Source organism: Aquila chrysaetos, chromosome 2 (genome assembly GCF_900496995.4).
Source record: "Aquila chrysaetos chrysaetos chromosome 2, bAquChr1.4, whole genome shotgun sequence".
Classification (NCBI taxonomy): domain Eukaryota; kingdom Metazoa; phylum Chordata; class Aves; order Accipitriformes; family Accipitridae; genus Aquila; species Aquila chrysaetos.
In genome coordinates this window covers 69,912,048-69,926,427 of record NC_044005.1, presented here as the reverse complement: position 1 = coordinate 69,926,427, position 14,380 = coordinate 69,912,048, and the positions used below count along the sequence as shown (strand labels likewise).

At 43.2% G+C, this 14,380-nt stretch overlaps 1 protein-coding gene across 3 annotated transcripts in view; it reads right to left on the bottom strand.

The window, feature by feature from the left end:
• The window catches only part of BACH2 (BTB domain and CNC homolog 2), a 194,020-nt gene that overhangs the window by 47,316 nt on the left and 132,324 nt on the right, over positions 1-14,380 (bottom strand). For all 3 annotated transcript variants that reach the window (XM_030042099.2, XM_030042106.1, XM_030042092.2), the window contains one exon: positions 4,743-4,997. In XM_030042099.2, the coding sequence (XP_029897959.1) occupies positions 4,743-4,985 (243 nt within the window). In that variant the 5' untranslated portion in view covers positions 4,986-4,997. The remainder of the gene's footprint in view (positions 1-4,742; positions 4,998-14,380) is intronic.

Sequence of the window (14,380 nt, the reverse complement as noted above, 5' to 3'; positions counted from 1 at the left end):
TTTATAACAGAAAGGATAGTATCAGACCAGTGCTAGAAAAAGCTTGGTCTACGACTTCGGAAGACCTGTGTTTAACTTCACCAGAGAGAAATGCATTTGGTGCTTTCATGGCTGCAATGACCAGGTGAAGCTTTTTTCAAAGGTACACCCCAAAGTCAAAAAAATGCAAGCAAGGTTGGGAATCTCATTTCTAAGCTGTAGGAATTTAATGTAACTGAGGGGTTTTATTTGTTGTTGCTGTTTCTGTCTTTTCACCATTTAACTACAACCTCAGTTTTCAGAAAACCAAGTGAATAAGGTGTTTGCATAGATGATGGTCCTCTGTCCAGCGCCCAGCTTTCAGCTTGCCCATATAGACTCGCTGTGCACTTCTATTAGCAAAGCCAGGCAAGGTAATAATAGCGTATCAAAAGCCTATTCGATGAAGCACTGGCTCCTTCTCAAGTAGAGTACCACTACAGCATGAATGACTCAATCATCTACTCGAGAGCTATTACTTGCAGCGATGAAGCAATGTTAATTGGATAATGGCCTGCTGCCAGCTAATATTGGCATGACCTACAATACCTCTGGCTGACAGCCGTGTCTCTCTCTCTATCACACCTTTTTTTGTAATCTGGATGGGAAGTGGAAACCATTAAAAAAGCCTCATAAGTGCCATTTAACTTCTTATAATGAATTAAAAGCTTAATTAAGTGCCTTGTTAAAGGAAGGAAGACCAGTTTTCATGATTAAATAAAACAAAACAACAGTTAGGGGTATGGAGTGAATGACTAACTTTACGGCTTTAAACTCAGTTCTTGGAAAATATTAATTTTGGGCAGCATTTAACAGCGGCTGCTAGAGGAAAACTGCACAATTGCTGAAAAATACCCTGGGTGAAAAGCAGGCGAGGTTCTAGTTGTTTACCAAAAACTGCAAATGAAGAGAAAAGCATAAAAGTTAAGAGCTAACGGGGTCCTTTTTTATTAGCTGTAGGCAGCTGACACACTCCATTCCTCTAACTCTGCTCTGAGGGCTGACAGTTAACACACCACAGCCACATCTGAGCCTTTGTTATTAAGGGGCTGTTTTTCCAAGCGCTTATCTACACACTAAAATACGTTGCTTTAACAAAAGGTGTAGTACGAAATCAAATTACCCAGGCTAGCACAAAAGGGTTTATGGAAACTCTTCAATCAGTGCAGAATTAGCTCCATACTGACTTAGTTTAACTTGATTAGAGAAAGGTTTGAACTGAGGCACATTAAGTCACGCTTGAACTGACCTGAAAAGTCTAACACAAAGTTCTGCAGCAGTTTAAAACCCTGTAAGGTAAACTAGTCCCAATTCTGTGTGTGCACAATGTCTCCTACTGAAATGACTGGTGTATCATAAAGACTGCTCTCACCTGTAACTGGATATGAACAAGAAATAATGTAAAAAACTTAAGTTCACTGTTTAGCTAGACAACAGTTAACAACGTCTGGATGTCAGATTAGCAAAAAGACCCCAACATGCTATGAAGTAAAAAAAAAAGTATACAATTTAGACTTCAGAGGCAGATTTACTGCTTTGAATAATCAAAAATAAGTTCTTTTGTTTTGATGTTAAGCTCCCTCACACCAACATTACATGAGTGTAAAAGCTTTATATATAAAGCTTTATCCAGCTCCAACATCAAAACTTTGAGAAATAATAATGATAATGCCCTTTCTCCACAATTGCATACTTTAGCAGTTTTCAAACCATGCCAGAATTTAAAATGCAATGCTTGTATGGTTGACTTAAAAATAGCTTTGCTAATTTACGAGTGATCCTCACGTTTGGAAAAGTTTTGAACCGTGAAGACTATATTTAAAAATTATTTTCAATCTATATGCCAACATAAATTGTCTATAAGCCTGAAAAAAAGTACTGGCTCAGGACATTAACTTCGTACTTTTGTTTGAAATTTTTCCACTGGAGGAATAACCCCCTACATGACAGATTAAGACAGTTTTCACAGATACCTTTAGAAGTAACTCATGGGCTGCCAGAGCTCTGCAGACCATGGACTAAAAACAATAGCCTTGGGAAAAGCCATTAGCCTGTGAACTGCAAAAGACCCTGCTAATTTCTTTTAATGCAATATAACTAAGATGTTTTTTCCCCTGCTCTATCAGCTCTTAAAAACCAGGAGTGTTTCAGTTCCTTTTATAGGGAGCTCCGACACTGTTCTTTTTTGGAGGCACTTCCCATACCAACACAGGCACTTCCCAAAGCGCTCAGCACACTGAAGCAGAGCAACGCCAGAAACCGAGACATGCTCCTTAACCAAGGAGTAACTGAGAAATAACAAAGTGCATCAGGCAGCTCTCTACCCCAAGTGACTAGCATTTGTGAGGAAATCATTTAACTGACCACCTCACGTATATCTATTCAAATAAAGTAGCCACTGAGCAAATTAAATTCAATGCAGTTAACAGCAATTAATTTGCACATGGAAAATATCTGTACAAGTAAGCATTGGTAACTCTAGATGTCTTGTTTAATAGGCTAAGACAGTTCTTTTCCAGGATGAGAAAGTTAAAGCCCTGGTGCTCTGCAACTAAGAGAAGCACGTGGCAAAACAACAGTGGTGGTCAATTGACAATTTCAGAATACTGGGAAAAACCTCAAGAACTAGATTCACTACTTCTGCAAATCCATGGACTTCACTTGAGCTGTAACAGCAGCCAGAGTAACCTTAAGTCACTAAAACTTTTTGATCTTTCATTAAGATATATTCTAAAATGTAGAAGTCCAATGCTTCATTTATCCAAAGGGCACTGACTTAAATAGAAATCATTTATGGTTGGACTGGAGGAATTTTTTTTACGTAGTATCTCATATAAAACACATAGACAAACCTTTGTGTTTTAAATCTTTAGTGTCATATGAACAAAGGACTGGGTCACCAAGTGCAGACACATCCTGATCCCCCCACCACCCTGCTTCTCCCACTGGCCTGTGGCTCAGCACCTCACCGCTGCTGTGATTAGAATTCTGCTAATTTCCAATCTACTTTTACTAAAAGCCAGTTGAAACCAATCAATGCTTGTGTCAACATTGTTTTTTTAAAGAGAAACTCCGCCTCTCAGCCGTTTCATCTCCTCTGCCTACACAGAGCTGTAGCATGTCGCAGTTGTCACACCAGCAGTAGGAACCTGCCATGGTCTTGTCTCCTCCTGCTTTAGGCCAGGCTCCTTCTTCTGAACATCTCAGTCACTCTTGTATATACTTAATTGAATTTCAATTATTTTTCTTTAACAGGACCTGAATCATACATGGAGGTCTCACCAAGGCTTTGTAGAAGAGTGTCGATACTCTCCTGCCTCTTTGTTGTACCTGTGCACCCCAGGCATGTTTTGTCACCTCTCTGCACCCACCCTTGCTTTGCGGTGTGAAAGCTATGTGACACTCACTGAGACTCGATTCTTCCACTGGAAATTATTAGTGGACACTGCAGAATCATAGTGCGCATCCTAGCGCATCCTCTGTGATATCTCTAAACTCCTATGCAAAATGTCTGGGTTGAAATTTCTTCATGAGTAATATTCAGTGTCAAGACTCATGAAGTCACACCTGGTGACCTACTTCTTCTCATGCTCTCCAACTTGTGCCGTGACAACATCATGATGCTGCTGAAGTCTCTGGAGAGCTAAACCAGAGGGGGAAAAACGGTGTGTGACACTTCAGGATCTGTCATCATTTAAAAACACACTGTGCTTCTTCATGGGTGTTAAGCAAATGACGGTGAAAACCCCTCTGTATGCCAGAGTACCTTCCCACTGAGCGACTGCCGTCCCGTGCCCTGGGTATGTTGCCACCCTTCTTGTAGCACCCATCCCAGCCAGAGATGTCGGGTAGGCAGTGCCGAGGCGGCAAGTGACGGCAGCCCCGGCCAGCAGGCACACATCTCCCCTCTGTGGGCAGCAAAGCCACCGGCATGCCCTACGGTAGCTGTGCTGTCACAGCTGTATGGCTGTGAGGAAACTACAGTGGGGGTGGAAGCCAGCCAGTGAGATTTTGTGGTAAAATAAAGTAAACTTTCCAGTGAGGTATGTATTTTCTACGTCCCTTGGCTTCCTGCTGTGGGAGCCACGCTGCATGTGAAAAACCCTGCTTTTTGACAGACTGTGTTCATGGTTTCTCGGTGGAAAACACATGTCCCGAAGCAGTTAAATCCCAAACTCGCTGTGAGGGGAGGTGAGAGGAAGCAAGGCTGAATGAGGTACAGAAGAAGGGAAAGAGGAGGACGAGGATATGAGCTGCCAGAGCGGGGTGGACAGCAATGAGACTCCCAACAATGTGACAGCTCAAATGATTTTTCAACAATAACCTGCCACCTAGCAGCCACATCACCCCTTTCAAATTTCCTGTCTGGTACAGCAGAAGAGTATCAGGGTCCTGACAATGCCCTGAACGAAGCTACGGTAATTAAGCATTTGGGTACGACTCCCTCGGCGGCAGTGACAAAGGCGAGCTGAAGCATCTTAAAGCTTTGCCACTGTAACCGTTAGGAGTTACTGCTGGGGAGGAAGGCTGGCGTGAACATGTCCATCCTTCAGCAATTTGCAACCCACCCAAACACAAAAACCACATCCAGAGCCGCGCCAGGGCAGGCACTGAAACCCGCGCCACGCTCCCCTTTGCCACCTTAGCGGACCGCGGAGGTCTTCCTCACCGCGTAGGATGGAGGGGGCTCATGTTTATGGCGGGGGCACGGTGACATACTGTACCTCTTCCGGCAGGCTGACCACCAGGTCATTTTCCGTCTGCCCTACCAACGCCTGCAAGAAGTACTCGCTGCAGGCAGCCAGCACAGCCCGGTGGGCGCGGAACTCCTTCCCCTCCACGATCAGCGTCACGTCACAGAGAATGTCCTGCTTCCGCTGGTCATTTAAGCAGAGGAGAATATTGGTACAGTGCACCGTTGACTCATACACATACATGGGGGAGTCAGTCTTCTCATCCACAGACATGCCGTTCACACCCTGCAGGGGAGAAGGGAGGAAGAAAACACAAACAAGGTGGTGAGGAGCAACACAGCCACCAGGTGAACGTGGTGTGGTGCGATGCTGCCGGGTTTCTGGATACCCTGGGACCACAGACAAGCAGTCCATTAATTCTTAGATCTGAGCAAGTTGCTTGGGAAAGGTATGGGGAAGGGTGTTCATTGCCACTGGCTTTCACTCCACCTCTCTTTGATTACCTAACCCACCCTTGACTTCCCCCCTCAAAACCAAAGTAGAGTTTAGATGGACTGCAAAGTGCTTTCCTTCAACCACCTACTACGCATCTACAATTTTCGATTTAGTAGAGGCAGTAACGTGGGAACATGGGAAATTTTAGGAGATTTTAGCAAAAAAAGCAAGAGCGACTGTTGGGTCTTCTAATAGTGAAAAAAGGGCTTTGTGCTTGTTTCTGTTGTTTTCAGATTAAGGGAAAGAACCCTCAAAACCCCAGCCTATTCTCCAGCTGACAGGCTGTAAACAGCTGCGTGTTTACACTGAAGACCTCGGCTCAAGTGAAAGGCAAGGTGGAGCCGTACCCGATGAAGACAAGCCACTAACTATAGTGACTTCATTTCTCACTCAGAATTAGAGCCATTTTAAGCCTTAAGGGGGAGAGAAAGGTGTTTAGTGGCTTCAGAAGAAATCTGTTTCCAGGTATGCCTAAAGCAACATGCCTTCACCAGCAGTTTAATGCCATTTACAGAAAAGAGCAGTTTCTGAATTCCAGACCCACAGACCCAAGAAAATCCCTCAACCCATGTGGAGGTCCGACCCCAGGCGGCAGGGCAGCATTTGGGTGCTGGGGCTGCTCCTGCCTGCAGATAAGTCTCCCCTTCCTGACAGCAGAGCAGAGGTTGGAAGGATGCAAGACACTCGTTACAACTGTCTGAGCTAGGAAGTTCTCTGCCTGATGTTCTGCAATTTCTGGCACACGTAGAACTGGCAATGCCTCTGAACATGGGGATTGGACTTGTGATTGTGATGGTGGTGGGGATCAGCTTCCCCCAACACCCAACACCACAGGAACCCCCTTTGTACTTGATCACATTGAAGTAATTCTTTTACCCAAAATTTTCTGTCCAGCACTAGACTGAATTCTCTTTACATTATTTTCTCAATTCAATTTCTCTGAGTAGAAAAGTGTAAAAGCCTGTGCTGTGTCTGAACACACTATGTACCCCAAAACAAACCGAACATGCTTGTTTTAGGGCTTACATGGGAAAAAGGATTATTTGTATGTACTATTCTATCTGCTGCTGAAAGGAAAGTCGTGTAAATGCACAAGCTTCAGGTATTTTAAGGAATTATTTTTCTTTATTGCGAACAACCACCGCCTTCTGAGAGGCAAGATTCAGAGGCATACAGGGCTAAAGGCAACAGATGGCGGTATTTTGGTATAATACCGCTGCACTGTAAATATCTGACCACTGTAGCAAGTAGAAGCAAAAATCCTCCTCTCCTACTTTTTAACGTGGACCTTTGCAGCATTTTCCTGTGTTAGTGCAATATGCAGGTACATGAGGAGACAGACATAACATGACTTCAAATTATTTCTCTTGCCATGAGTTCATCAGGGTACCATTTTCCTACAGTGTCATTTGAAAGATACTAATAATCTAGACGAGAACGGACTTAAGAGGACCCGCTTGTTACTTGTAACTTTACTAGACTTCTCAACAATCACTCCATTTTCCCACCTTTATAGGAGTATTTTTAAGCCAGTGGCTATGATGACTCTACAAAATAGGTATTTTTGCCAACATTACAGAACTATAATATTACTGGAAGTCTTAATGGGATGCTTATGGCTTCTATTTTACTGGTATTTTCAGTATTTACTGCTGACTCATGCTACACTTCTGAGTACCCAGCTGAAATGCCTACATGAACAGAAAAAAAACAGCCAACCAACCCAGATTAGTCCTTCACTGACTTTATATCTACAGAGAAGATACATAGCTGCTTATTGATCTGCATATAGGTAGGGGAGGGAGATACTTTGGGTTTTTTTTATGCTACCAGTTAGATTTCTTAACCAGAAGAATTTTTTTTTTTTTCTCCTAAATTGAGACTAATGAGAAGAATTGACAGCAATCATTTTATTAGCACTCTGGTAAGGTAAAAGAGAAAATGATACTTAGCTCATCCCACTCATAGCTTTCTGTGTAACCGAACTCTGATGCTAACGATAGCGTTATAATGATGTTCTAAGTGGTCACTGTTGTGTGCTACGAAATGCAAGAGTTTACTAGAACAATCTAGTGGGAAAACCTGAGAGTTGCAAATGACAATACAAAGGGGAAAGAGTTAATTTTTTTTTCTTTTTTTTCCAGGCATGTTTTATGCCCGTAATGTGTCAGATGATGAAAATATGTACAAGAAACCTGAAACCTGGCAGGTAATGAACAGAACATCAATTATATTTTCAGTGCCTTTTTTAAAAAAAACCAAAAACCACTGTTTGCCTGAAATTGCAATCCTTTTTTACAGTAATAGTGCAATTTGTGTGAATCAAACCCTGAATTACTTGGTTACTAATTAGTAATTTCCCACTTTTTAAGTACAGCTCTCATCAAGTGTATTTTTTAAAAAAAATTTGTTGCATGCCCTATGCAGTGCTGAAAATACCACGGTGTATTTCCCCGCTGGTGAGCAAGCCTACTTTCTATGCTAGGAAGCCTGACCAACGCAGTACTGAGATGCTGGGGCTGTAAATCACACCATCCGCTCCAGCGGATCCGTAGCTACGCTCCCGGGATGGACCTCCACCCAGCGGCTTATATTGCCATGCTTTCCCAAGGCTACTGTTGTGACTCCAGGGGCTTCCCAAAAGCAGAGCCATGCCGTGCCCCTTCCCACAGCTGCTGAGAGCCCGCGTGGATGCCCTGGCCAGCAGCTGCAATCTCAGTCTGACACAGACTTCCCCTGGCTGTGCCCCTGGCCGCTCCAGGAAGCACCCCAAGCCCTGCATTGCGCACAGGGAAGCCGGGGCTGGGCTACAGCTCAGGACCACCTATTTATCAGCTTCTAATGTTTCAACACAAGTGATTTACGGTCTTCCCTTTTCCACGATCTGCCATCGACTGAATGACCTCCAGGCACGAGGTGCTTCCTCTCCAAGAGGGCTTTATCCTGCAGGACAGGAGCAAGATGGTGAAACCTTACACTGGGAAGTATATTGTTCATTTTCATGGGGAAAGGGTTTAGAGTGCAAAGTGATAAGGTCACTGCAGGGCTTTGGCATGTAGTAGCAAGAAAATTAGCAGAATTCAACTTTTTTTCCCCCCTCTCCTCAGAAGAGAAAAGCAGGGATCGGGTATTAACTCTGAACTCTGAGGCAAGCGGGGCTGGAAGTCTTTTATACAGTGTTAATTCAAACCGCATAATTTTTTGCTGAATTCAGTATTATGCTGAGTTTGCAGAACCTTCTTCATGGAAATCATTGCTACACACTTGGTATTTCTTCAAACCGAAGAGAGAATGTCTTAGCAAGCCTTTCTCCAGCTCAAAAGAACATGCTGTGCATTTGTTTGCATATAGGTCACCATACTGCCAGAAAAAGCCTCTTTGAAACAAAAGTTTCCAGAAACTGGCACAAACTATTGTGGGCAAGGAAAGCACCATTGAAACCTTGCCAAAAAAAGTTGCTGGTAAAGGCCAGCAACTGCAGTGAAGCGAACTGGAACGTTGCTTACACGGTCCTTCCACAGCGGCGGGTGGGAGATCCCACCGAGCCCTTCTGCATGGGCAGCATGGAGGAGGCACATGTAACCTCAGGAGACCAAAAAAGTTGCTCATGGAACATCTGAATTACTTCAGTTTGCAGCATGTTGTCTCGACTGGCTGGTGCTCACCCAAAACTCTCCAGGAACTCATAAACGCACTGCCTGAGCTGCCACCAAAAATACATTACCTATGATGAAAGAACCAGCTCCTGCCTCACAAGACTAACGGGAAGGCAATGTGGTGTCTGTTTTTAAAGGGAAGCATTAGGGGAGAGAAAACCTTAACAAGACAGACCAGAAAGTCCTGCATTAGAACTGGGTTAATTACGTGAAAAGGTAAATCTCGATCGTGGCAGAGCTACGGAGCACTTAACCAGGCAAATTATCATCGTGACAAAGCAGCATGGCTTCTGCAAGGGGAAGTCATGTCTCTGATGGGCTCTATTAGAATTCCTGAAGTGTGTCAAATTAGCAGTGAGGAACACTGGTACGTGTAATTAGTGTTGACTTTCAGAAATCCTTTGACAAAACCTTTACAAAAGGCTGCTAGAGAAGCTCAGCTGTCATAAGGTGAGAAGTTGCATCAGACTGGAAATCACTTAGGCTAAACTGTATGCAACAGAGAAGGGATGCAGGGGCAATTTTCAGCAGGTTAACAGTGAAATTCCTCCAGAAACAAAACAGCAGCAGTACTGGCTCACATCTGCCTATCGGCACGCCATGCAACACGACTGAGCTCCTCTGATCTCTGAACCTGAAGCAGGGTTGGGCACACTTAGTACTTGGATGGGAGAGAGTCTGTCTGGGGATACCAGGGTCCTAACAGCAGCCTGCCACTCCTGCACTGAGGTCATCGACAAGATGGAGCCAGACACTGGGAGTAAATTGAAACAACAGAGCTTTAGACTGGACATAAGGAAAAACTGAGGAACAGGTTGCCTGGAGAGGTTGTGTCATCTCCATCCTTGGAGGTTTTCAAGACCAGACTGGATATAGCGCTAAGCAACCCACTCTGATCTCAGAGCTGACCTGCTTTGAGCCGGAGGATGTGCTAGGAACCTCCTCAGGTCCTTTTCAACATGAATTATCTGATGATCCTACATTAATTAGTGACCTAGAAGTCCAGAGACCATGACAGGGAGACTGAAATTGATAAAATTAGTTCAAATGTCCAAGGTAATAGGGATTGATAGGAATTTAAAAAAGCCTTAATACAAAAAAGAATTAGACACTAACAAGGTGACACACTAAATCCAGGGCACTCTGTTATACACAAGTGGCAATTAGAAGAAAAACAAAAATTATGGAATGGTTGAGGTTGGAGAGGACCTCTAGGTATCATCTAGTCCAGCTTCCCTGCTCAAAGCAGGGTGACCTAGAGAAGGGTGCTCAGGACTATGTGCAGTAGGATTTTGAGTCTCTTCAAAGGTGGAGACCCCAGACCATCTCTGGACAACCTGTTGCAGTGTTCTACCACCATTACAGTAAAACAGGGACTCATTCACCTGGAATCTCAATTCCAATGTGGAGTCTCTCATGAAGATGACAGACTGAAGACAGACAGACTGTCATCACCTATTTTAGAGAGAGAGAAATATTTTAATAAGGAGATATATGTTCTAGTTACTTCTGGTGTAGTACACTGTTGTGTAGTGTCTGCATCTGATTACTGATGCCGAAACAGGGACAAAAGAAATCCTCAGCAGAACAATGAAAAAGAATATTGGCAAGGAAAGAGAAAAAGCCCTCCTCAAAAAGCATGATCAATTCAATAAACACTACACAAATAATACAAAATAAAAAGCTCAAAGCAGCACTGCTATTTATTGTTTCTAGTGTTGCAAATTGGAGAGCACACCCACATTAAAGCAGGAAGACAAACGCAGAATTTGTAAAAAGAAGAGCTGTGATTCCTGACCATAGAAATGAACTGAAATTGTACCCTGTACTCATAGGAAGATGCTTGTTTTGTTTTTCCAGAGATTTCACGGTTACTGCAATAAACCATATGTACGACTGACCCCTGCTGCATGTTACTAGGCAAAGAACTCACCGGATTTGTAAAAGGATTAGTCACTCCTACAAAAACATCCAGGGCCACATTACTCAGGGTACAAGTTTACACGGGATGAATATTCACATGCTCTAGCACACTGGCCAACAACAAACTGCCTGGGCAGAGGAACGTGCCTGTATTATCTGTCTTTCCTGACCTACTAACCACTGTCTCAGAAACAAATTATTTGATGGATGTCAACACAGATGAAAACCCAAATCTATCCCCTCCACACATGCCTCCTAGACCTCTCGTCTCCTCTGCCCCCAACTGCAGGAGACAGTGATGGGCATGCTGCTGCCCCGCACTCCTCTCTCTCAAACGGGTACTGAAGTTGCATGGGACCATGCTGTTGAGGGCAAGCAGTAGAAAAAATCTGTCTAAAGACCACATGTGGTGGGTGTCACTGAGAGCAGGGGCTCCCCCTCCCACTGGCTCCAGAGGAGCGCTGGGTTTAGAACATGAGAAGCCATCAGATGTCAAGCTCAACTTATAAAAGGTGCACAGACTGCAGCAGAAGCATCTTTGTAGCCTCTCCGTGGCAAAACACCAGTGAGGAAGGGGATAGGGGGAAAAGGGGGCTTAAAGGCATCATCTCATCCCATGAAACAAAGGCTCACTTGTATCCCAGGAGGTGTAAGCAGGACATCAGCTCTACAACAGCACACAGAGGACTCCCAACAACCTCACAGTAAAGGCCTGAAAAGGTTTATCGGTATCTCCTCATTATGTCTGTAATGCTACATTTTAGTACGGAAGCCAACAGATAACATTGTGTGATTTCTCATTTAGGAATTGCAGTACCTGACCTGGTGTAAAATGAACCGCAGGTTCATAAGCTGGAGCTTGCATTATATCCTGCTGTACAAGGTGACTCCCGGCTTTCTCGTGATTGTGTTAAGAGAGGATCAATACTGAACTGCGGTTATTTTTAGTTCCAGTTCACATTCTTCCAATCAGCTCCACTAAGAGTAAAAAAAAGACACTTAGGAATAACTTGAAGTGGTCAGCTTGAACACAGCCAAGACTCTTTGTTCACAGGTAGCTGGAGAGTCTGCACTGCAGATTTGCATGTAAACGTCTTGACAGTATTTCTGTTCAATAGGATGCAGACAGTGTGAAAAAACGCTCTTTTGTTCTGAGGTTTTCTATTAATTTTTTTTTCCCTAACAATTTAGCAAAAGGTACTAGGAAAAAAATGGGGAGAATGATGATAAAATAATGAAAAAGCTGAGAGGAACTTGTACTTCTGACAAATGGCAGCAAAAGCACATCAGACTTGACAGTTTTTACGGATAAACATGCACTGTTTTTAAGTGGCAAGTGGGAGGAAAATAATTTTCCAGGCTTCCTTCCCCATCTCCTAATATTTTTTCTATGAAAAGACTCGTTCTGTGTAATCAACACTTTGTTTTAAAGAAATTTATCAATAACTGACACTTCAGAGCTCCTCAAATGACCATCCTTGTAATTGGTTATTACGATCTCTCAATTATAGCTATAACAACAAAGGATATGATTATATTGTCACTGCTTTCCTTTAAAAAGAAACTATTGAAAGGCCTAATGATTAATTCACCATTTTTGAGAGCTCACTGTAATGACAGAAGACTATATACAAAGGTCTCTTCAGTGAGCCCATTATTCAATTAATAAATGCTGAATACTGAACAGTCATAGTCATATGAAACTCCCAAGAATTGTGTGAATTTTTAACCAATTAATTATCAATTACAACATCATAAAACACCAGCACAAAAATAGAAATAACGAAATTTAATTATACATTATTCTTCTTAGTTGCTGCAAATACTATACAAGACTGATTTTGATTAATAATTCATACAGCAATAAAGTATCAGGAAAGATAATTATACTGTGCCACAATTCTCACACTGATTTCTGTAATTACAGATTACAACAGTGTTAGCAATTTAAAAAGGTTAGGGAGCAGTAGTAATTTGCTATGTCATCCTCAGCAATATTAATGTCTTCTTCTCTGAGCACCCCAGATAATTGAAAATAGACTAGCAGGCCGCCAGGCTACACGGGCTTGCCTCCTGCCAAAAATACTGTGGGTGCCAGGGCCATTAGCAAGAACGTCTTCAGAAATGAGCTTTTCACATTGTTTAAGTAACTTCTGCTGTAAAGCAGAAGATGCATGGATAAGTGGAAAAGACATTGTAGAGCATTCTTGGCTGGCAGCTATAGACATGTGCTGCTGCTGATAGCGACGGCTGGTGCTTCTGACCCTACTGCCTCAAAGCAAGACCTTCGTTTGACCATGGGTGGGAAGGGGGATAGCTAAGAGAAACCCAAAAGAGGATTTAACCACAGGCCCTCTAGAGAGGCAGGTCTGGTTGGGCACGCAGCAGAACCCTGCAGACATTTGGTAACATCTCCTAAAGGCAAGAATTCACATTGCTGAGGAGGCCGCATGGCTCCAACACGTCAAGCGTTCACAGCCCAGGGAGCACCCTCTGAATTGCTAAAGAGCTGCACACAGTTCAAGGGCCACAAACTGGTCCTCGACGAGCTACGCCATGGGCAGTGAGCAGAAGCATTAGTGCCTGGGCTGGTTGCAGAGCTGCGCCATGAGCCCTGTTTCTGCATGGCAAGCTTCACGTACTTTTGAAGTGGAGATGAGAATACTGGGAATTCATTCCCTAGCTTAAAGTGACAGGAACAGGGATGCGTCCTCCAGACCGTGAATGGCTGCTTTTGCACACCCATACGTCGTCACAGCACAGAGGCTTTGATGTAGGAAGTAAGTCCCATTGCAAAAGTCACTTAATCGTTTTGTTATACTGGACCTAGACCCTACTGCACAACTGGATAGAGACTAGGGGAAAAAAAAGGGGGGGACTCTGATCCTGCAGACCTTTAGACAGAACTGCTTAATGTAAGTTTTCTCTGTAGCATTTTGGTTACTTACAATGATTTTGGTATTGGCAGATTGCACACACGAACAGAAATGTACCACAGCTTCATTTTTGCGATGGATCTTCTTTTTTGTTTGTTTGTTGTTTTTTTTTTTTAAATTAATGTCAAGATGCCCATAGTCTCCATGATGAATGTTTATTTAAACCCCAGGTGTCTACTCTAAAGAAATTGCGCTTCAGGTTGTTCAGAGATTGGTACCATAAGGAGGCAGGGATTCCCAGTGGAGGTTGCTTTGAAGAGTCCAAATAGATTTATGTTCCACATACAGGTAAAACCTATTTCTTACACTTCAGAAGGCTGTGTTGTTATTGTTTTTTGAGAGAGGAACCCAGCTGAACAAGGTAATGATAGCTCGCAGTCTTTAGGGACTTCAGTTAACATGCAAATAATGCTTAAACACATTACATGCATTGACATATACATTCTATACAGGCCTACTAGGCAAAGTATGCATCTTTTATGACTCAGGAAAAATTACATAATTATACTACTAATTGTCCTACACTCAGTAAGTCAGGCTTAGTTTAACATGCATTTTCAACGTCCTTTAAATATAAATGATGATGCCTTCAGGAGAGGGGCATAGTAGATGAGGTGGGGGAAGACATAGACCAGGTAGGAAAACAGAAGGAACAACA